Here is a 20,291-nt window from a genome sequence, read left to right as displayed (position 1 = left end):
TCTATATTTTAGAGAGATTTTAGGGTTTGTTACTTGGTGGCTAAGTCATTTTTCCCTATAAATAGAGGGGTTCTATTCCATTGTAATTTATCCCAATTCAATAGAATTCTCTTTCTCTACTTTTCTCTGAAATACTCTTTTCTTCTTTTATTGTTTTATAACACGTTATGATCACGAGACTCTAATCAACTGAGTAGAGACTAAAATGATGAACCAATGGGCTTTGGATTTTGAAACTAAGCAGTTGGATCGAGAGACTAATCAACAGTTTAGATGTGTAACGACCCAACTGATCGTTTTGAATAATTACGTCCGGTTCGGCAGTTTTAGGTCACGAGCAGCTTCATATTATGTGTATCGACTTGCGTGCGCAGTCCGAGCGTGAAACCGGAAAGCTTTTATGTGAAAATATGAAAAATACAGTAATTTCTAGTGTTAAAATTTGGTTTTTTTATTGACTTTGGTCAACATTTTTGGAAAACGGACCCGGATCTGTGTTCCGACGATCCCGGGAGGTCCGCGATAAAATATGGGACTTGGACGTATGCCCGGAATCAAATTCCGAGGTCCCTAGCCTTAGAAAACAATTTTTGAAGAAAATTATTGTGCTGGTTTTTAAAGGAAATAAATAAATAAATTAATGTTTGAACTCGTTGGTATTGGGTCTGTATTTTGGTTCTAGGAGCCTAGTACAAGTTTGATATGATATTTAAGTCCTATCTGTGAAATTTGGTGAGAATCGGAAACGATTTGACGTGATTTGGACGTCCGGTTCAAAAGTTAGAAAATCATGAGTTTTGAGGTTAAATTCATAGTTTTTTATGCTATTTTAATTATTTGATCGCACGAGTAAGTCCTTATGATGTCTTTAGACTTGTGTGCATGTTTGGTTTGGATCCCCAAGGGCTTGGGTGAGTTTCGGATAGGTTTAGGCTATGTTGCGCTTGTTTTTGGATGCTTCATCGTCGTTTCTTCAAGCAAAAATAGGTTTGCTTAATGCATGTTCTCTCCTACCCTCTAGCCCTAGTACATTTTCAGCATGTAATCATGAGCCCTTTTGGTTGAAACCTGTTGACTATCTAAGTTTTGAAGTGCTTTCCTTTGAATCTAGGTGCAATNAAAAAGAATCATCGAATTTGGACATCGTATGAGGAAGTTATGCTCATTTTCGTGTCGGGAAAATTGCTGGTTTCTGGTGTGTTCGCAAATGCGAACTTCCTCATCGCACTTGCGATGCCCAGTTCGCAAATGCGAGCTTTTGGTCGCAAATGCAACTTCTGTTAGCACTGCTTTGTTTGCAATTTTCAAGGGTTCGCTATTGCGAACCCTGGGTTGCAAATGCGACATCTGAGGCCTGTTAAGTGAGATTTTTTACGGGATTTTCACCCATTTTTCAATTTTCTCAAACCCTAAACCTCCATCGGCGATTTTTCAAAGACCCAAACTTCTCCAAATCATTGGGTAAGTTTCTCTAATCAATTTTCAACTATATTTTGTGATTATACCTTAGATTTAACATCAAATTCATGAGAATCTAAAGGAAATTTTGGGAAAAATTGTGAAATCTTTCAAAAATGTAAAATGATGATTTGAATGACCAAATGGTATCGGAATTAGATAATTTTTGTATGGGTGAACTCGTATCGCAATGGGTATTCGGTTTTTGTAAATTTTGTCGGGATCCGAGGTGCGGGCCCGGGGAGTTGACTTTTGTTGACTTTTTGCAAATTGTATAGGAATCATAGTTTTGTTAATTGAAATTGTTTTCTTCTTGCATTGTTAGATGTATTCAAGTCGTTTTTGGTTAGATATGAGCCGTTCGGAGGTCTCTTCACCTGAGAAGTTCATTTTGGAGTATCGGTTTGTCGTCTTCGAGGTAAGTATCTTGCCTAACCTTGTGTGGGGGACTTCCCCTTAGGATTTGAGTCTTCTATGCTAATTGTAGTCCGTGCATGCGAGGTGACGAGTGTGTGCTCGGACTTATCTGTGGGAAATATGCTTTAGGGTTCTTAGGTCCTTACGTTCAATATGTGAAAAGTATTCCGTTATGATTGAGTGTAATAATTGCTTAAATTGTCTCTATATGCTCCGCATGATTTTATTAGCTTTCCTCTAATTCCTACGTGTTGCTTTGACCCTTAATTGAAGTGAGTGCCTTCCTTACTACTTTGATACTTCTTGATTGTGATTTCCTCTATGACTTCGTGCAAATAGATTAAATGTCCAATTGTTNCTTGTTGTTGACTCCCTTGCCGGGATATTGTTGTTTCCTTATTATTCCCTTGCCGGAGTTCTTTGTGATTGGTGTTGACTTGTATTATATTGGGATCGGGTTGCACGCCGCAACAATATTATATGATTTGGATCGGGTTGCACGCCGCAATAATATTATATGATTTGGATCGGGTTGCACACCGCAACAATATTATATGATTTGGATCGGGTTGCACGCCGCAACAAATATTATATGATTTGGATCGGGTTGCACGCCGCAACAGTATTATATGATTTGGATCGGGTTGCACGCCGCAACAATACTATATGATTGGGATCGGGTTGCACGCCGCAACAAGGAAGAATAAAAGTGAATATTGATTCTTATGGTGAGAACGAGAGTAAAAGCACGAAGGGCGATGCCGTGCACTTTCTGTTGCTGTATTTATTTTTTGTTATCAATTCAAGTGTTTTAACTATATAATTTCCTTTATTGATGTGATCCTTTGTGTTGGAACCTACAGTGTTTTCAATAATTCGCCATATTTATATATATGTATACATTCTAATACTTCAAACTTCAAAAATTGTTACATCTTTTAATTCAATTAGTTTCTCAATTATATCCCCTTAAATCGTCTGAGGTCGTATTTTACATAAAAAAGGAATTTCTACTAAGTTTTAAATTATTAACTCCCATGTTAAAGGTAATAATTCAGTCGATGTTGTACTTTAGTTGAAAGGGGTACTTTCTTTACTCAAATAATTTCAAAAGAAACAACCTCATCTTTCCTCGCTGACTTTCCTAATTAGTTTAGAAATTGTATACATATACTAGGTAAATGAGACTTCTTGAACATCTTGAGTGCATTTGTACGGACATTATGTATAGTATAGCATGTGGATTTTGTTGTTAAAAGTGAGATGGAAAATATGGGGGCACAAGGTGCCATGTGTGCTGAAGGTTCGGAAGTTGGAATTATGATATGAGAAACCGAGGATTGAGATGGTCGGGATTGTGTATTAGACATGATGTGATTGATTGAGTTGGTATTGCCTTCTTTATTTGAATACATTCTTACTTGTCTCTGTTCCTGTTATGTCAGTGTTGATTTACTTGGTTATCTGACTTACTTGGTTATCTAATTTACTTGGTTATCTGATTTACTTGGGTATCGTTCGTTACTACCCGTGTTCTCCCTTTATTGTTCCTACTATTTATATTTTGATTTCTCTCCGCTATCGATATTATCTCGTTATCTTTATCTCGATATTTTACTATCATATCTTGTTCATTTCATTTGACCAGTAGGTGTCTTGACTGTTCCTCGTCACTACCCCACCGAGGTTAGTCTTGATACTTACTGGGCACCGCCGTGGTGTGCTCATACTACACTTCTGTACATTTTTGTGTACAGATCCAGGTATTGATCAATAGTAGCTGTGCGGGTCGTCGCGGTGGAGACTCACGGTAACATGTTGCTGTGTTTGCAGTCCTCGGAGTCACCTTCGTTTGTATTTAGGTTCCATTGATTCCTTCTCGTTCTGGAACAGTGTTGTATTTATTTGGTATAACTACTCTTAGAAAGGCTTATGACTTGTACCACCGGTTTGGGAATTGTTATTTATCGATAGTTATTTAATTTGAAGTCAATAAATGTTAATATTATTTCAGTAAATGTTAGGCTTACCTAGTTTAGAGACTAGGTGCCATCACGACTCCTTCGGAGGAATTTTGGGTCGTGACAAGATGTATCGACTCATCCTGTCGTGGAAATACATTCCCCATAGAAATTAATTTGGTGTGATGAGTTGCATTCTGTGATGATATCAACGAATTGACAAATCAAGATTTTTCAAATTCGACGAATGAGATATGTTTGATCAGTTGCTTTTGTGCTAATTGCACTGAGTTTGGCAAACGAGATTAAATTCTAGATTTAAGGTAAGTATTTTATTTTATTTTTCTCTTTTAAATTTTTGAAATTCTATAATTTGATTTTATATACAAGCAAAGACAACAAAGTTTGATTATAACTCTGATGGGTTTGTAAGAAATTATAACCACCCGAAGTGGTAAAATTTCTCTGTCTTACCATGATCAAATTCATGTATGATTGTGAGCACAAAAAGTGGAAACCCGTCCCACTGAATTTGCTTTATTCTCATTCCCTTAAGAGAATGTGATAGCAGTATGTGATACGTCTGAAAGAAGACAAAATTATTACCATGAATGTATCGATGGATGTGGACGTGGCAATAGACGACATTATAATCTTCATCATTGTGGTAATGAGAACACTAAGGATTCTCAAAATAATCCTTCACTTTGTGAAAGTAATATTAGTCATCGATTTGACATGAGATTTTGTAAAGCACATATAGATGATTATGGTCCATTCATGATGTAAATGTGATAACATATGATTTATGAATACATATTCATTCTTGGTAGAATATGAGCGTGCTAGTGGTATATACCACACTCACCTCTAGAAGGAGGTTTGAGAGGAATAAGAAAATAATGTCATTATTATGGCATAAATGGTCATTGGTCACGTACTTATTGTACGTGTCACGACCCAACTCCATGTCAGGCCGTGATGGCGTCCAGCACCGTTGCTAGACAAGCCAACAGTGAACAACTTAGTGATTTCCCATTCTTTTATTAAGTAATCCCAACATCTAACTTTACCTAAGTTTAAATCATTTGATAAATAATGGATTTTTAAGGCAAACAAAAAGGAAACAACTAAAGGAAGTCATAACTATAGAAATACAACCCAAAAAAACCAAAATCTACTAATATGTGCCAAGATCTAGTGTCACAAGTGTGTGGAAAACTAGTAGAATATACAAAAGATGACTATCCTACTGTCTGAAATAGAATACACATATACAAGCAAAAGAGAAACTCCGGCATGCTGCTGAACGGCTCGAAAGGGGGCAGCTCATCGTGAAGTCTCAGTCCAAGATCAAGTATGCGCGTCGGGCGGGTAACTAGATGCACCTGCCTCAGATCCTGTATAATTAAGTACAGAAGCGTAGTATGAGCACATAAACAATATGTAGCCAGTAAGTATCCAGTCTAACCTCGAAGAAGTAGTAACGAGGGATCGACTTGACACTTACTAAGGCTAACAATAATATAATTAAAGTGTTATGCTAAGCATGGATATCATGAATAATACTAATAGTTTAATAACAGGAAGTGATAAGTTCTTCTTTCATAAATATAATTTAATCTCAGTCATATCATTTAACCACTTACATTTCAAGGAATTTGAGCAGTATAAATCACAGAGAATTCCAAATAATTAACATGCGCAATTATGCCGAGGTCGTACAACCGGATCCAACATAATATTAAACTGTGCATTGCCGTAGGGTCGAACCTTCAAGTAAGTGAGTTTAACCTTATACAATTCTTTTTATAAATTCCTAACATGGCTTAAGTGATTACATTAGCAAGTAAGGATGCAAACATTCTAATTATAGCATGATACGGATCCTAAACTACCCGGACAATAGCATACTAGTAGCTACGTACGGAATCTCGTCACCTCGTACGTACGTAGCCCCCACAAATAGGTACAAACATTTATTTAATTCACCTATGGGGTTAATTCCCTCTTACAAGGTTATAAAGGTGACTTACCTCGTCTCAAAGCCTACTTCCCAATTCAAGAATGCGCTCAAACCTCCAAATTCGATACCAAAATGACTCAAAACTAATCAAACATTACATAAACTAATCAATTTATGCTCAAAAGTTCATATTTCTACTATTAAAGTGATTACCCAACCCAAATTGCAAGATTCCTAAAATTCACCCCCGGGCCCACATGCACGGATTCCGGAAACTTTCAAAGAAAGTCGCTAGCCATAACCTTAGGAACATAATATATGATTTTCACTAAGTTTCATAACAAATTTCGTGGTTAAATCTCGTTTTTATCAAAAAGCTAGTTTTTCCTCTAAACCCTTGATTTTCCCTAATTTTTACATGTTAATCTACCCATAATCTAGGTATTTAACTCACATTTGGTAGAATCACTTACTTCCAAAAGCTAGGTCGAAATCCCGTCTTTGAGAACTCCCCAATCGCCCAAATGTGGAAGAAAATGTGATAAATATACAACACATTAAGGCAGAAATCAAGCACCCTATAGTCCTTCTTACATCCCAAGAAAACTCATCGTGTCAAATTCAAACCATCTGAATACATCCAGCAGTCACATCATACTTCATCATATAGCCATCCAACCACTCACCAGCCATAAACTCCACTCATAGGGACACTACCAGACATATAAGTCCAAAAGCATATACTGACAGAATTGAACTACCAAGCCTAAGCTGCGGTCTAAACCTGGCCTCAAGTCCTCCAGGCTGGTCCATAACCAAAATACCGGAAACATATTTTGCACCTCATCCATAGAATCACCCGTCGATGCACAGCTGATACCCAGCTATCACGTACGTATACGAGTTAGTAGAAGAAATTCAAAAGAGATACACNACCCCCGGGCCCACATGCACGGATTCCGGAAACTTTCAAAGAAAGTCGCTAGCCATAACCTTAGGAACATAATATATGATTTTCACTAAGTTTCATAACAAATTTCGTGGTTAAATCTCGTTTTTATCAAAAAGCTAGTTTTTCCTCTAAACCCTTGATTTTCCCTAATTTTTACATGTTAATCTACCCATAATCTAGGTATTTAACTCACATTTGGTAGAATCACTTACTTCCAAAAGCTAGGTCGAAATCCCGTCTTTGAGAACTCCCCAATCGCCCAAATGTGGAAGAAAATGTGATAAAAATGGCCTAAGTCCGTATTAAATGATCCCTCACTGCCTAGCGACTTTCGCACATGCGGTGCCTTGGCCGTAACTGCGGTCTCACACCTGAGGAAAAGCCATCACAGGTGCGCATTTCCCTCACCTGCTTCGCATATACGGATAGAAGTGCCGCTTCTGCTAGCCCAGCCGCACCCGCGACCACAGCTCTCGCACCTGCGGTCATGCAGGTGCACCCAATCTTCCACATCTACGGTTCCTGGGCTGCCCTTGAATTCTCGCTTCTGCAGCTCGTGGCTCGCTCCTGCGGCTGGCCAAGGCAGGTGCGATTATAACAGATCTGGGGAGCTTCAGCTGTTGCTTCAAGCTCCCAACTTGGTCCGAGCCTCGTCCTATCGACAATCGGGGCCCCGGAGGCCCCGCCCGAACATACCCACAAGTCTGGAATCATAAAACAAACTCGCTTGAACTCTCGAAATGCCCGAAACAACATTAAAACTAAGAATCACACCCCAAAACCAATTGAATCAAATTTATGAACTTCAAGTTATTCAATTTACTTCCAATGCGTCGAGATGTACTTATACTACTCGGAATGACACCAAATTTTGCATGCAAGTCTTAAATGATATTACGGAACTATTTCGGATCTCGAAAATCCCATTTGGACCTCAATATCACCAAAACTCGCTCCAAACCAAATTTAAAGAACTTTCAAAACCTTTAAGAATCAACTTTCACTATTAGGCGCCAAAACGCTCCCGGGTCATTCAAAACCCGATCCGAACATACGCTCAAGTCCGAAATCACCATACGAACCTATTGGAACCGTCAAATCCCGATTCCGAGCTCATTTACCCAAGATGTTGACCATAGTCAAACTTGGCCTTTTAAGCCAACCTTAAGGAACCAAGTGTTCTGATTTCAACCCAAACTCTTCTAAATCCCGAATTAACCATCCCCACAAGTCAGAAATAAGTTAAAGCGAGTACGAAAAGTCTTATTTAGGGGAACGGGGTTCTAGAAAGCAAAATGACCGGTCGGGTCGTTACAGTACTCCAAAATATTTTGGCAATGTGATTATTTAAAGACAACAGTAATGCAACCATAATTGTATTACTTTCTCTTTAAAAGAGATATTTACCATATGGGTGTTGATGAATATGTGGTAGTACAAAAATAATTGAGAGCTCTGGAAGAGCCAATTATTACTATTTTGGAGGAATACAATTGATTATCGTGTCAATTTATTGTGTCGTAGTAAGTCTCAAAGAAACTTAATTGAGTTTTTAGAGTATTCGCGAAAGCGGCTGGTTATATTGAGACTATAAATAAAGGAAAAATTTAATATCTTATAAAACTACAACTTGTAGCGGGGTGACATGTATGTGAAATACTAGCCGCTTTATTCTCCAGTTTGTACTACACTAAGAAAAGAATGCCACAATAAAGTGAAAGTTTATTGATATAAAAACCCATATCATAATAGACTAGGAGTCTATTGATAATTGCGCGCGTCATGGTGTATACCTGAAGTTTATTAATATTGATAATTTATCCAGTTGGCATAATTGGTTTAGCCATGTTAATTTAAGCACGGTGTACAAAAATAAAAGAGAATCCACATGGGTAAAGATTAAAGAACTAGAAGTTCTTTATGAATTCTCTTATGTTGTTGTTCTCATTAATTAATAGATCAGCTAAAATTGGAATCCCATGAATGCTGGAAATATCAAAGGTGAATTGGAGTTCATTCACCTACCATGTATACCACATAAGATGCATCTATGAGATGGTTACATGTGCGATTATTATTAACCCGCAACCCGGCCGGTGTTTGTGAGGTAACTTGCTCAATAATTTAATTTCGAGTATAATTTCTATATTTTCTATTCAAGACAGTTCATCTTGATAAGTTGGTTTACAACACAATTGGTTTAGTAAAATGATTTATTGAGTGCCTCCACTTAATAGCTAAACTATTGCTTATGAGAACGAAGTTATCTATATCAGTTTGATATACGTTATATACCAAAGTATATTACATTCTTCCCTCAGGGTCAAGAATCAAATAATTCCATCTTAATGTTATTGATGTGCGATGTATATTTTGATTAATACCATAACGCACAAAGATGGATTTCCAAACTTGAGGAAGCAAGTTAGTTTTTCTAACATGAGGGGGAGACAAGATAAATAGTTGAGAAAAAGTTACGTGGAATGAATTATCATTTGTACATCTCGATCCTCAAATAAAACACTATGAACTTGAAGTTCATAAAAAGATAATTCATCTGCAATATGTTGCAATTCATGCCAGACGCATTTGCCGACCCAAAGAAAGTAATAATATTCTCACTGCAAATGCTCATATTAGAATAAGTCCTAGAAGGACAAAGTCTATAGTACCCTTAAAGCGTATAAACAAATCGGTTTCAAATAAAATTTTGATAAATAAGATGAGAAAATGATCAAAATGATCATAATAAGGAGGTAAGTGATCTAGAAGATCACATGACATAACACTTCATAAAATCTCAGGAGAGGTTCATGTACCTGAAATAAATAAAGAGATCTCTATGTTATGTCTTTATGAAAAAAAAATATGAGAACCGATATAAAATGTTCGTCGTCGACATCTATGAAAGCGCTAAGTATAGATGAGGATCTTAAGTCTGTTGAATACAGACACAAAAATATTGGCCAAATGGAAGAGACACAATTCGAATAGAATTGGTTTCATATGAAAGATATGTAGTTTTGGACCCGCAATTCAAACACTTGAAAGTATAAAGTCAATGGTGTGTGCAATCACCTTTATCTATCTTATTTGTCTAGCATGACATGAAAACTTGATATGCATCTAAAGTCCATTTAAATGGCTTATTTGACTATACTTATATGACAATCCCCAAAGGATTTAAATCGCTTAAAGCATATACAATTCTTGATCTTGAAGTACCACATCCTCACTGCAATTTGGGCACAAATGTATCTTGTTATAAGTATAAGCATGATTATATGATAGCGAGAGTTTTCACCTCTATGTGAAGATATTGAAATGACGATTCCAACAAGATCATATGAAGACAATAGATCTATTAGGGATGATGATTTCAAGGTGAAACAAATTCGTTCAAGTTAATATGGCTGATTTGTTTGTCGAATCTCTACCAACGATCTTTTGAATATGGTGTACAAGATTGGAATGCAAAGGCTTAAAGATGTGAATTGATGCTCTCATCAGGGTTAATAGGCGTTGTACTCTTTTTCCTTACAAGATTTTGTCCCATTGGGTTTTCCTTGCAAGGTTTTTAACGACCAAAAGGCGTATTTCTAAACATGTGTACTCTTTTTCCTTCACTAGAATTTTCTCCCACTGGGTTTATTTTAGTTAAAGTTTTAATAAGGCACATTATTTATTGAATAGACATTCAAGGGGGAGTGTTATAAATAGTATTTTATTTATGGTGAATGTCTATTTTAGAGAGATTTTAGGGTTTGTTACTTGGTGGCTAACTCACTTTTCCCTATAAATAGAGGAGTTCTATTACATTGTAATTCATCTCAAATCAATAAGAATTCTGTTTCTCTGAAATACTCTTTCCTTCTTTTATTGTTTTATAACATGTAGCTAAGTGAACGTGATTTCTCTTTTTTAAATGATTGAACAAACTCGGATACGATTAACTTTCGCATGCAATTAGGAAAATCTTTTCAGATTTGCCTAATGACACGTAAAAAGTTACATAAAATAAATGACTACAAATATGTATCTTTTTAAATAAATATTTATCACATAATTAAGTTAAGCGGTATTGTTAAGTGATTTTATACTTGCACTTTAACTTTTAATTACTATAGCTAAATTACTTCACATATGCTGATAGTATTTATTGGAATGATTTGTGTTTGATTGAGTTTAATCAAAATAATGCTTCCTACCGCATTCATGGGAATTACTTGGGATTTAGAACAAGTCACGTGAAACCATGCAACTTTCTTGCAGATCCTTACGATCATGTCTTTGAGAGATCATAATGAAAATTTCAATGTTTTTAACACTTCTTTTCTCTGTTTATGCATAATAGTCTACTATATTTTTTACGAATTCACACTCAAGGAAAAAGAAGGAAAAAAAAGGGAAAGTGTAGGAATCTGTTTAATTTCTCTATTTAATTTGGAAATTAAGAAAATGGACAACCTGTTTGGTGAAATAGATTGTAGATCAAAGTCAGACGGAATAGTGATGGGAATTCTAAGATCTGCCATGGACAAAGCACATGAAAAGGTCCAATCTGAAGCTGGATCCATTGAATTTCTTCACGAGAGATCAAAGTTCTATGAATTGGCAGTGATCCTTGTGGAATCAGGTCTAAGCATTGTTCAACAAGAGACTGATATTCTTGAAAGCAACCGCGAAAAGGTCATCTCAGACTTAACAGAAATGAGGCATTGGCTTTTGGGAAGGATTAAGGTAATGAAACTCTTAATCACTGAGAAAGATAGAGAATTAACAGAAAGGACTGAAAATGAGTTAAAGCTCAGACAGGTTTTAGAAACCAAAGAAAGAGAACTTGTTTTTATTCGCGACAAATTTGAGCTTCAAAGAACAAAGAGTGAAGGGTCTCAAGATTTGAGGTTAGTACAAAAGAATGAAGCTATAGAAGGTGAAACTAGCGACTCGAAATCTGATTCAGAGCTTCTAAATGAAGGAAGTTGTCAAAATGACTTGTATGGAAGTTACCATATTCCTGAAATAAAGCCAATGACTGATCATTCATTAAGGCCTGAACAAAACAATGTGATTCAACAGATGAGTTCTGATATAGATATTTTAAAAGAAACTTTGGATTTTGCATTTGGGAGAAGAGATAATGGTGAGATGGTTCCTTTAGAAAAGCAATGGAGGTGTACCATTGAGAAAGATACATTATCTGTCTTGATAAAAGGATTCATAAATGATATCCAAAAAAGATTTGAATCAGAGTTGAAGAAAAGGGGTGATCAAATTCCACTTGAATTTTCAAATGACAACTTATCAGAATTTATCTGTGAGATAACAGCGTTGCGCCATGAACTAGAGACCTTCTATAGTAGACATGATGAGGAAAGGAAAACAATGAACAAGCAAGATATCTTAGGCCAAAAGCAGGCAAAGGTACGTCGGACGTGTAGTGAGCCTTTGCCAAAAGTTGCTCATCAACTGTCTGATCAGGAGGACCAAGAAGATGGTGGAAGTAATTATGTTGCTAAGCTGATTAAGAATCATGAGTCAATTCTAAAGAAGCAGTTCGAAGATCGAAATTGTAAATTTTTCTTACACAAGAAAGACATGGAACTTGATATCTTGGACAGAATCATAAAAGACATCATCATAAGATTGGATGTTATAACAAGCTCATCGAACGTTAAGTCGGTCGATAAGAAACATGTGAAAGAGGAAGAAAACTTGGAGTCAATAAAAGGCACAACTACTTTATTGCTAAGCCAATTTGATATAGAAGATGGGAATTTAGAAACATTGGTTAAGAATTTTAGAGATGGCAAAATCTTACCAGAGACAATAGGGAGCCTATTGAAAGAGAATGTCTACATGGTATTCTTCATTGAAATGGTTAAGGCATGTAAGGAGGAAAAAGATGATATTGATATGGAAATTCAAATAAGAGAAGATATATACAAGTTTATCATGGTTGAGGCTGTGAAAGATGTACATACCAAATTTTCGGAATATTTGAATCCTGCTTATAAGAAGGTGGAAATTGATGGAACTGAGGAAAGTCTGATTCAAAAGCTCGATTCTTTGTTAAAATGTCTCGAGTCAGAGGAAGATCTAATGGCGAAAGCAAGTTCTGAGATAGAAGAACACAATGTGCGTCATGAACAAGAAATCTTGGAATGTGAAGAGGTTGAGGAGCGCGAGACTATTGAATGGCTGTTGAATGATGAAGAGAGCACTTTCACTTCTGTGAACGAAAAACTAGAGATCGCGATGAGACAACTATCTACAAGCAAAGAATTGTTGTTTGATTTGGAACAAAGTCTTGGCATTTCACCTGAAGTATTAGCAAAAAGTACTGATGATTTCCTACATACAAACACTAGTATTGTGTCTCAAACTGAAGAACCACAAGAGTTATCAGTTATTAATCCATCTGATGTTTTGATCTTAGCACAGATAGCAGATTTTCATCAAGTGATTCAAGAATTTGAGGTCAATGTAGTTCATAATATAGACACAAAATTGTCCAGGTATTCAATTTTTTTCATCTGTTTGTTTCTTCTCAGGCCTCAGTTCATAATAGGGACTAATGAGAATGTTACATTACCTTTTTTCCAGGATAGAGGAAGTGAAACACCAATTCCACAACTTAATTGTTGAACCAGTTGCTTTAATAAACAAAAGGAAATTGCTTTACAAGAAGGCTTTTTTAGCAAGATGTCAGAATCTAAAATTGGCTGAAACTGAGGTACATTTTATTGAATTTCATTAGAAAATTAATTAACATGCTTAAGCATCTTGCTATATTTTTAAGCCTTTTTTCTTTTTCCTGTTATAAGATACGTGAATTTAAGCTAATTTAAGCTAGCGTTTGGCCATAGATTCTCAAATTTGTTTTGAAAAATCTGATTTGGGTGAAGTTTGGTTTGAAGATGAAAATGTGTTTGGACATCAGTTTTCAAAACATATTTCCCAAATTTATTTTGGAAAAACATGAAACATGACTTATACCCACAAGTTTTAAAAACTATCACAAATACCCAACGGTATCATTATCAATAACATTCATTATATTATCGCAAACCATAGTCCTGAACATAAATAAATTTGGTACAAAATTATTATTTTTATAATGAACTACATGATAAGCTATCAGATGACCGAGAAGACGAAATAACATTATTAAAAAATAATAAATGGTGGGCTCTTTTATAAAATACGAAAGTTTGGGGCAATTTTTAAAACATGTAATAACGATATTTTGGCCCAAAACCAGCTGTCGAGGTGGTTTTGGGATTTGGGATTTTGCCAAAATAATATAGGCATAATCTATGGTCAAACATGTGTTTGCCAAATAAAACTCAAATTTATTTTAGCAAAATCTATGGCCAAACGGGTCCTAAGAGTTTCGAGTTAGTTTTCTTTATTGTTTCCCTTTCATCCACACGAAAACGACAATTTTTTTTTTTTTTTTGAAACGATGGTGAAGGATCGGAGTGAAAATTGAAACTTAAACAACTCAATGTTATCTGTGTACAATATTGAGATTCTTATAGATTTTTTCCTCTCCTTCGCATTATTTATTTATTATGTAATATTTGTTGAAGGACAATTTTATTTATTGCTAAAAGAAGAAATGGAGCAAGATATTTAGCATTTAATGTGGATTATTGATAAGATTGGTATTTTTAAAGGTGGATTTGCTGGGGGATCAGGTAGAAGCACTTTTGCATCTGCTTGAGAAAATATACGTGATACTGGACCAAAATTCGACTGTTTTATCTTGCCATTTTCAGGTCAGCAACTACCAAACATAACATGGTTATATTATTTATTTAGTATGAATTTGTGATTTATGAGTTATGGCTCTTTTTCTTCTTCTTCCTTCAATATTTATTAGATGTATTTCATATTCATATTCATTGTTTTAAATTTTATCTATTTCCTTACTTTTTAGTTTTTTCAATTATGCAGGTGTTTGACATCTTAAAACTCATCAAAGAAAAGTTGGGAGATGCAGTTGCTTGTATATCTACTTCTTAGTAAATAAAATCTAATATTTAATTTTTGTATAACATGCTCATTTCCTTATATGAACATATAATCTTCTTTCTTGTCTGAATTATCAGCAGTCCAGCACATAAGAACATAGGCGAATTTAGGATTTAATGGCTACGGGTGTCGTTGTATTGAATGTAAATTTATGCATCCGGTTGGTTCGTGTAGTTTTAAATTAATGTGTGTGATTCAGTTCATTTTGAATTAATTTTGTTCGATTTGCAAGGTTTTTTTTGTGCATAAATAAACACGTGATAAGCAAACTAAAAATGTTTGATTCTTTATTTGAAATCAAGAGAAAAAAAACATTAACTAAATAAAAACGAAAAAATAATATCCAAAGCATATTGAAATAAATATATTGATGAGATCTAGAAAAAGAAAGAGAAGTAAAATACTTTTACAATTTAAATAAACAATTGAACATAGAGTAGAAATACAAGCATGAAAACAAAAGGCATTTAAAAAAAAATGGAAAGACGGAACAAGTCGTCAAAGAGCAAAGTTCTGCTAATATGAGAATAGTGAGTATCGATCTTGGGTCTAAAAACCTGAGGGGGGTTGGGGAGTCGTTGACCGTGGCACCTACAATCACTTTATGACCGGGGGTGCCATTCTTTCTTTTATGTCAGTTTCTAACGTTTTTTTTACGTGTGAAGTAGCAGAACTTATATGAAATTTTACCCGAGCAACCGAGTGGTATAGGGCTGGGCATATATTGGGTAAACCGATAATCCGAACCGTTAATTATTTATTGGATTATCGGTATTGGGTTATTGGGTTAACGATTCGGTAACGGTTTAGAATTTTTTCACTATTGGGTTATCGGTTCGGGCCTCGATTTGGCAATTCTATTATTGGGTTAACCGATAACCCAATAAGGATTAATGAAATTACTACTTTACCCTTAAGTATATACATATGCAGATATGCTAGGGCTTCATTCTTTCCTATTATTTCTTAGCCTCAGCCGCATTCTTCAGAGTTCAGACTCTTCGCTCTTCAATTGGACAACTGTTTGTAGTGTTGAATTATTAGTTGCAGATTTTATGGCTTAGCAGCAACATTATGTTGATATTTGTAGTGTTGGAAACTGGAAAGTTGTAGCAGCAACATTATGTTGAATATTAGTTGCAGATTCTTTGTTGAATGTAGTGTTTGATTATGTTTGTTGCAGATTCTTTGTTCAATGTATTGTTGTTTACGTTGAATATTAGTTGCCGATATAAAACTGTTTTAGCACAATTAGTAAGACATGTGATACAACAACTGTATTGCAGGGGTCAGATTAAATCAAAGCCAGCAGGAAGATTAGAACAATTAGTTGTGTCCACTGTCCAGAACTGATATAAAGTTGTTTTATAAAACTGTTTTAGTTGTGGCCAGAAACGAGTTTTAAAACTGTTTTACTCTTCTCTTTTTTGCTTAACTCTAGATTGAGTTATCTTATCGGGTAAACCAATAACCGAACCGATAATGATCGATAACCGATAACTAATATCTTATCGGTTTGGTTGTCGGTTTATCATATTTGTAAACCGATAACCAATATGCTAAACCGATAATATTCATAACCGAACCGAACCGACCGATACCCACCCCTAGAGTAGCATACCACCCCATTCCTCTGCATAGATTCGCCCTTGCATGAGAATTATGCAAGTCATCGGGTTTACGACCATTTAATAACCACATTGTGTCATATTGTGTTTACATTTACATATCATAGGTGTTAGGCATAATCTCTTTGTGTGCATAAACATAAAAATACTCACCATAAATATTCTTTCATCATCTAGAAGTTTACATATTTCGTATTTGGACATTAAGTAAAAACTTTTCTAAGTCAAAGTATTTATGATAAGTACTTTCAAATTTTATGAAAAATTTTGTAGTCTTATTTCATTCGAATATAACTGGTGTTATATGGAATGAAACATAAAAAGAATTCTTTACTCGTTTAAGGAATATCTCTAATTTTCTCTCAGTCAAAAATAGTAGTAGATTAGTGTCACAAGGGCGATTTTCGAGGTTCACATCCGTGCGACAATCAAGCCCAGCACTTGACTTCAACTTTCCAACACTTGAATTATTTTAGAGGTTTGGGACTTATAATAAAATTCATGCAGCAAATAAAGTAAAGGCACATACGAAATTATAGGAATTTCTTCCCAACTTGCATGTGAATACAAGAACACAAAGAAGCCAATCATATGACCAAGAACAAAGAACTCCATAGTTCCCTGTCTTGGAAAGATTGCATACCCTTAGGAATAACACTTGGACGTTTTTGGCATAAACAAAGAGCCACAAGACTAAGTGGGCGTTTGGACATAAGAATTGTAAAATTCTAAAAAAAAAAAGTGAAAATGGTATTTGAAAATTAGAGTTGTGTTTGGACATGAATATAATTTTAGGTTGTTTTTGAAGTTTTGTGAGTGATTTGAGTGAAAATGTTGAAAAATAGTCTTTTGGAATTTTTCAAATTTTCGAGAAATTCCAAAATTCATCTTCAAGTGAAAATTTAAAATTGTATGATCAAATACTGATTTTGAAAAAAACTGAATTTTTTTTTTGAAAAAAAGTGATAAAAATCTTATGTCCAAACGGATTGTAAGTTCTACCTTTGGTATAACGACCCGGCCGGTCGTTTCAAGAGTTATAGCCCTGTTTCCCCATTTCCTACTTCTTTTGTGTTCTTCAGTTGTAATTTGACTTACCAGGTTAGTTGCTTCAGGTCCGGGGTGATTTTGGATTGAATTGAGACACTTAGTCTCTTATGAGAAGGTTTAAGTTGGAAGAGTTATCGGATGTTGACTTATGCGTAAACGACCTCGAATTTTAATTTTGATGGTTCCGTTAGCTCCGTTATGTGATTTTGGACTTAGGAGCGCGTCCAAAATGTGATTTGGAGGCCTGTAGTATAATTAGGAGTGAATTGGCGAAAGTTGGAATTTTGGCGATTTTGGTCGGCAGTGGAAATTTTGATATCGGGTCGGATTGGATTTCCGGAAGTTGGAGCAGGTTCATGGTGTCATTTCTGACTTGTGTGCAAAATTTGAGGTTATTCAGACGTCTTTTGATAGGTTTTGGCGTTGTTTGTGGAATTCGGAAAATTTGGAAGTTCTTAGGCTTGAATCTGAGTGTAATTTGGTGTTTTGATGTTGTTTTGGGTAATTCGAAGGTTCAACTAAGTTTGTATGATGTTATGGGATATGTTGGTATGTTCGGTTGAGGTCCCGAGGGCCTCGGGTTGATTTCGGGTGAATAACGAAACAAGTTGGAAATTGGAGGAGTTGCTGAAGTTGGAACTCAGTTGTCATAATCGCACCTGCGTAGTGGGAGCCGCAGGTGCGATCTCGCAAAAGCGTAGAAGGAGCCGCAGAAGCGGCCAAGGCTGAGCTGGGCAGAGGGTGCAGGTGCGATGGCATTCCCGCACCTGCGGAGGTTGCAGAAGCGGACCTACGGGCGCAGGTGCGAGGCGGGACTGCAGAAGCGTGAGGAATTCCGCACCTGCATATGCGCAGATGCGGTCTTGAGGCCGCAAGAGCGAGGTTAGTATTTTAAGTGGGTTCCCCACCTGCGATGGATTTTCCGCAGGTGCGGCTTCGCAGAAGCGACATTTGGACCGCAGGTGCGATATTGCTGGGCAGAATGTATAAATAGGAGATTTCGCGAATTTTCGCTCATTTCCACCATTTTCAAGTCGGACTTTGGAGCTTTTGGGGAGATTTTTGGAGGAGATTCAAGGATATTCACTGAGGTAAGTTGCTTGATCTCTAATATCATTAGCTATGGTGTTTTTACGATGATTTCCCCCAAATTAGTAGGATTTTTGAAGTGAAATAAGGGGTTAGGGCTTGGGATTTGGAGAGAGTAATTTGGGGATTTGAGGGACCAAATGATGTCGGATTTTGATGAAATTGATATGGGTAGATTCGTGAGTGAAGGGGCTTTCTAGTTTTGTGATTTTTTTGGATTTCGAGACGTGGGCCCGGGGGGGCAGGTTTGAGTGAATTTCGGGATTTGGCCTATAATTTGGTACTTTCTTGTGGAATTGGTTCCTTTAGCCTATATTGATCGCATTGTATTGCTTGTGGCTAGATTCGGGACGTTCGGAGGCCGAGTCGAGAGGCAAGGGCATTGCGGAGTAGTATTTTGCTCGGCTTGAGGTAAGTAACGCTTTCAAACTTGGTTCTGAGGGTTCAAAACCCCAAACTACATGTTATATGGTTAGTAATGAGGTGATGCGCATGCCAAGTGACGGGCGTGCTGGCGTGCACTGTGAGAATCGTGACCTGTTTCATTCCATGGCACCTTTTAATGACTCTTTCTTGTTGATATCCGTGTTTCCATTATGTGATAAAGTAATTGAGCTGTAAACATGCTAAATACCATGTTAGGGCTTCATGCCGATACTGTTGGGACCCTAGTGGCGTTTCTTGCTGTCATTTTACTGATTTCACTGTTATTTGTACTCATTCATATTCATGCATTTTATATCATATCTCAGTCTCAGTTGTTATTATTGGCATAGCATAGCATTGTTTCCGGGCTAGTTTCCATGACATTGAGAGCCCGTGGGTGAGACTGGAGAGTGATGACTGAGTGAGACCGAGAGCCTGATTATGAGTGACAGTTATAGGGTCGAGCTGCACGCCGCAACAGTTATATTGATTATAATAGCGCTTGCGCCGTAGGAGCCCCTCCGGAGTCTGTACACCCACAGTGGGCGCAGATGATATTATTGAGGGATGGATTTTTCTAGACATGAATTTGTCCGTAGTATTGATATCTGGAGATGGATTTCTCCACAAGGTTGGATTGCCCTTCTTCCTCGGTACGGAATGACTTATAGTCAGTGATGAGTACGTTCCGGGATGGATTTCCCTGGGCTGAATGGCCATATACGGTACCGAGTGGTTGAGTATTTATATATATACCTGGAGATGGATTTCTCCTCATGGTTAGATTACCCTTTTTCCTCGGTACTGGGTGACTCACAGTCAGTGTTGTATATGTTCCGGGATGGATTTTGTTACAACCCATATTCACGTACGTTGGTTCATGCCATAAGTTAGTCGATGTAAATCTGAGAAGAGATTATCTTTGAGATGATAAGAAGTTAATCCTATTGGTCTTGAATGATACAAGGGTGTATAAGGGTGGTTAACAAGTATTAGAAGTTAAACGAATCAAAGATATTGTAACCCGTATTTTTTGGTAAACCTAGGGGTGCTAATATTCTCAAGAGGTCGTGTTTTAAGATATTTGAATCATATAATATCCGTATCATAAGTCTTGAAGTCAAACGAGTTATGAAACAAAAGTCGATAAAAGCTGTCGCAACTTATGTTCATATTTTTACTTTAACTTTACGTCAAATGTTACTAAACTTTTCTCCCAATTTACTTGGAATTATGGGGTGACCTACCCACTAAATTGAAGTCTATGAGTCTAGTTTCCAATTCATTAAACCGTTTTCAATACG

At 36.3% G+C, this 20,291-nt stretch overlaps 1 protein-coding gene across 2 annotated transcripts; it reads left to right on the top strand.

The window, feature by feature from the left end:
* The first annotated feature begins 11,120 nt into the window (after positions 1-11,120).
* LOC109211173 (WPP domain-associated protein) lies at positions 11,121-14,967 on the top strand. 2 transcript variants are annotated; one of them, XM_019374676.1, is made up of 4 exons: positions 11,121-13,272; positions 13,361-13,490; positions 14,437-14,538; positions 14,717-14,967. In XM_019374676.1, the coding sequence occupies exons 1-4, from the start codon at positions 11,213-11,215 to the stop codon at positions 14,783-14,785; spliced, it is 2,361 nt and encodes a 786-aa protein (XP_019230221.1). In that variant the 5' UTR covers positions 11,121-11,212; the 3' UTR covers positions 14,786-14,967. The 2 variants fall into 2 exon arrangements, with proteins under 2 accessions (XP_019230221.1, XP_019230222.1); XM_019374677.1 differs by lacking the exons at positions 14,437-14,538; positions 14,717-14,967 and having other exon boundaries at positions 11,121-13,094; positions 13,199-13,272; positions 13,361-13,449.
* Positions 14,968-20,291: the final 5,324 nt, after the last annotated feature.

Source organism: Nicotiana attenuata, unplaced genomic scaffold, assembly GCF_001879085.1.
Source record: "Nicotiana attenuata strain UT unplaced genomic scaffold, NIATTr2, whole genome shotgun sequence".
Lineage (NCBI taxonomy): Eukaryota > Viridiplantae > Streptophyta > Magnoliopsida > Solanales > Solanaceae > Nicotiana > Nicotiana attenuata.
This window is presented reverse-complemented; position numbering and strand designations above follow the sequence as displayed.